The following is a 4,688-nucleotide window of genomic DNA, read 5'->3' on the forward strand; positions in this document are numbered from 1 at the left end:
TACACACACACATTGTATGTTGTTTTAGGTTGCCTGCACCTTGACTTGTGTGTAAGGTCTCTTCCAAGTGAATGATCTGGAATATTTCATTAAATGAAAAATAAAGAGAAAGGATGGAATTACTTGCTTATTGTTTCCTCATTTTGAGCTTATATCCTTAAGCAAAGGAGAAATGCCTTTGTGCCTTTCCAGGACAAGACATTGTGCAAAATCTGTTACTGTTTTTTTTTATTTATTTTTTTTATCAGTGCTAAAATATACACTACATTTTATTAGTGCTAATGCCTGATACAAATGCACATTGAAGATATAAATATGTCTAGAATGTGTATATATATACATACATACATATATGCTATATGCACATATTTAAAAATGTCCAGACTTTTCACCATCACCTGATCATAAACTAAATGAGTTGAACAGAGTGTGGAGTGTGAATTAACTCATTCAAACAGAAACAGAGATGCATTTATCTGAGTGAGCAGTTTATGGCTGATGTTGCCTCTGGCAAGTTCTTCCATTAAATTACGCCTAGAGAATGATCCCCCCCCCCACAGCAGTTGACAGTGGGGAGGTGAACAAATTATGCTTTCCATTGCAACGTCTTAGTACACCAGGAGTCTATACCAGCTATTATGCCACATGTATTCTATGGAAAGCTTAGAGCACATTTGATGAACCCTCTACAATACAGTGGTAAATGCATTTAAAAAATAACCGCGCTTAGAATGAACGCACAAATAGCGTGTTGTTCAGTGGTGTTGCAATTAAAACAACTCCAGTGCAGCTATTGGCTCTTGTATAGTAGGCTATGCAGTAGTAGAGGAATGTTTGGAGACGCAATGTTATGTAGGCTACCGACAGATGGCGGCCAAGAGACCGTTCACCTCCCACCAATTCCCTCTCCCTCTACCCCACCCCAACCCCGCCTTTCCGACGAAGGAGGTGTCGGGGATCTCCTTCAGCAAGCCCACTCTCTTAATGGGTTTATGTATTACATCACAGCCCGTGAGGATATATCAGACGAGGCGAGTTACCCTCATCTTGTCAACCAAAAGAAAAGGGGAGAAACATGCAGATTCTTCGCGTGAGGTGCTTAAATTCGCGAAGGAACCCCCTGAAGCTGATAGTGACCACGAGCGCGCTGGAGGAGGCTCAGCTCAGGGAAAGTTGCTGATGCTGTCACTCTCTGAAAGAAGTGAAGCGCTCTAGTTTGTCCCCTTTCCTTCGGCGAAAATCCTAACGTACTGCTGTGGACGAACTAGCCAGACTGTCAGACATAGGCTTACTGCTCAGCTTCACTACCAGTCACCGGTTGCTATGGAGAAAGCAGCTGCCTGACTCAAAAAGTGGATTTACTTCGGAATCTTGGGGAGAGCGTGCACATCGCAACAATTCCAAACGGAGGAAAAATACCTTTATCCTTCATAAGCCCAGATTTTTGAATCACGACCAAGACTCAAATAGACATGGATCAAACACATTATTGTGTTGCAATGTATTTGTTGGTGTTCTCTTTTGGTGTGCGGATAGAAGAGGGTGTATGTCAGCATTACTACCTCCTTCGTCCCATCCCAAGTGACAGTTTGCCACTTGTGGATCTAAAGGAGGACCCAGACCCCGTCTTCGATCCTAAAGAAAGGGACCTTAATGAAACTGAACTGAAAAGTGTACTTGGGGATTTTGACAGCCGTTTCATGTCCATCACACCACCCCAGGACAGATACACGGGGAATGATGAGCTGGATGACTTGGAGCTCCAGCACACTCCCACTGGTGCCATGCCTAGGGACATCAAGGCTATGGATTTTGACATTCAGTTTGGCAAGAAACGCAAACCCAGCAAAAAGCTGAGACGGAGGCTGCAGTTGTGGCTTTGGTCGTACTCTCACTGTCCAGTTGTTTACACATGGAACGACCTCGGGAACCGATTTTGGCCCAGATATGTACGGGTGGGAAGTTGCTACAGTAAGCGCTCTTGTTCTGTCCCAGAGGGAATGGTCTGCAAACCCGCCAAATCTACTCATATCACAATATTGAGATGGAGATGTCTTCAGCGGAAAGGTGGACTGAAATGTGCGTGGATACCAGTTCAGTATCCAATTATCACCGAATGCAAGTGTTCTTGCGCGAACTGAAAGTACGACAAAATTGTGCCCGATATAAGTTATAATTACATTGTAATTTTGTATGCACTACCAAGTGTAGGAGGAATGTATTTTTTGTATATGTGGTGCCATGTAATGATATAGCTTCTTGTAAAAAGACAGTATTATGTGTAACCAGAGTCTACTGTATTTGTGGAAAATATTGGTTATAACTTTTGTATTTATATTGAAGCTAATGGCGCATTGCTGTCAAAGAGCCGTTTTCCATTCTTTGGAAGATGTGGATCTATCGACCTCAAACTAAATATTGGTTATAAAAGTTTTGTAGGACAGTTGCGTTCAAATGGTACATTTCAATGATTTATCATGTAAATTAAGAGTAACTGCTATTTATTCTTTATATTCATATAATAAAATGTCTGTAAAATAAAACCACTGAAACGAACATATTGGTGCATTTTGCCATTTCCATTTGCCTTGAAGGCCATGCTTGCTAATCACATCAATTTTGACATTATTTTTTACAACAGGCTATGCCTGTTAGCTGAAATGTGAACTGAAGACACAATATCATAGATCTCTGAGAACTAGCGATCTGCAGTAGATTAATAGTATTATACGCATCACGTAGTCCGGACAATTCCTCACATTCATGGCTTTGGGTCATTGCCTATTTGTTCATTGGTCATTTAGTGTTAAAACCCTGGTGTTACCAGGAGCGAAAACTGTTGGGGAAGGGGTGAAAAATAAGTCCTGTTAAACAAGAGTAAATCAGTACCTTTATCACAAACAAGGGTTGCCATCAGTAACATGAGCTGAATGTCAGCCACTAATGGGAGTATGTAAGATGCATGGATGCTGATGATATTTTAGCATCTTGTCATGCATATATCTTCCTTTGATTTATGTTCATAAAGTTACTATTTACTGCAAAATAGTCAAGCCCAGTGGGATATATCAGTCTATTGTCTCCATAAGCTGACATTCCACCACGTTGTCAGTGTGTTGAACTTTATTTTCCATGCATGGCTTCTTTTTTGTGCAATCCACTGACCCCATCAGTGAAGGTGAAACCGTCATTAGACCCTCAGTAAGACCGTTACGACCACAACCACCACAACACTAACTGTACAAATGTAAGTGCTGATAAAGTGGAGCTCATTGATCTGCTGCTGACAGTTCCCAGAGAGCGTCTTTCATCTCCAACACCCCTGTTCCCATTTGCGGCACAGCAGGGTGGCCGTCTGCTGGTGGGATTGGAGCGCAGTGCTGTTGGAATAAGCACACTCATAAAGGCCTAGGGAAATTGCAGGGCTGTTTGCTGCATCACACTAACCCATATCTAAACAGATGCTGATGATAAGTTATTTATGGCTGTTCATGCTATTCCTTGTCACAGTGTGAATCTAGTTTGCCCATCTAACTGATAAAAGGAGCGGTGTCCCCTACTGAGGGGCTTGATGCAAGAACACTTACTTCAGCGAGCTGCTGCTGATAAAGAGATACAGCACATTCTGAATGAGCTGCAGTGAAATTCAAGGAATTGGCTGTTAATAGAGTGCTGATAAAATCTATTTGAAGCACATGTGTGTTGAATATAGACATTTTTGGGGCGGTTTCAAGATGCTGGTCATGCTTTCTCATGTGCCACCACCACACACCCCTCCCTCATACACACACAAACACACACACACACCGATAATGACAATGAGATGTGCCTGGCCCCCTTGAACAGCACCAGAGGCCTGTTTTGTTTTGGTTAGGAGTGGGGATTCGTAAACCAGTCTGTAGATGGGGTATAACTCACACTCACCATTCCACCTGAACCTCAAATCTCTTTTACGGCTGCCTGTCATACATGTATGTCCCTTTGTTTGCCTCTGTGTGTGCGCACATATATTTGCATGTGTGTGTGTGTGTGTGTGTGTGTGTTTTTAACACCATCTCATATGTGTTGAAGTGAACAGTTATTAATAGAGCCATCTAACAGACAGTATGTAGACGCATACATATAACCAGCAGTTATTGCTACATTGCACATGAATGATGTGGTTCCATCATGACTCTTTCCACAAGAGGTCCTCTTGGTTCTTGACTTGAGCCAGTCCAGCTTTTCCAGATGGTGCCTTCTTTGGTTGTGATATCAGGTTTTTAAGTGTCTGTGCATCTAAGTGCTGTCAATTAATGCATCTTTCCCAGATCCTTTGATTATGTGTTCCCCATAGAGGGTATTTGAGTGAGGGCATGTTGGCTTTAGTAAAGAACAAACAATCATCCAATCTATGGTGTTGTTTATCTCTAGCCCTGATTGATGGATGATTTGCATGCAAGGGAATCATTGCTGCAATTTTGTATCCTTTCCCTTTTTACCAGTTTGTGAAACTACACTACCATATCTTTTCCCAAATGTCAGGAATTTTATTTTGATGTGGATACGTTCTTATCTCCTTGTCACCACTTTTTAGTTTCATAGTTTTCACCCCCCCCCCCCCTCCCCTGTATTCTCACCATCATATCTTTTTCTTTTCCTCTTTGGTGTCTCAGAGCAGTTGGAAAGTGCTGACGCTGGTCAGATGA

At 42.1% G+C, this 4,688-nt stretch overlaps 1 protein-coding gene across 1 annotated transcript; it reads left to right on the plus strand.

The window, feature by feature from the left end:
• Window positions 1-1,005: 1,005 nt before the first annotated feature.
• Window positions 1,006-2,521, plus strand: nog1 (noggin 1). Its single transcript, XM_042084847.1, has one exon. The coding sequence runs from the start codon at window positions 1,473-1,475 to the stop codon at window positions 2,139-2,141; it is 669 nt and encodes a 222-aa protein (XP_041940781.1). The 5' UTR covers window positions 1,006-1,472; the 3' UTR covers window positions 2,142-2,521.
• The last annotated feature ends 2,167 nt before the right edge of the window (window positions 2,522-4,688 follow it).

This window comes from Alosa sapidissima, chromosome 3, assembly GCF_018492685.1.
Source record: "Alosa sapidissima isolate fAloSap1 chromosome 3, fAloSap1.pri, whole genome shotgun sequence".
NCBI classification, from domain to species: Eukaryota; Metazoa; Chordata; class Actinopteri; order Clupeiformes; family Clupeidae; genus Alosa; species Alosa sapidissima.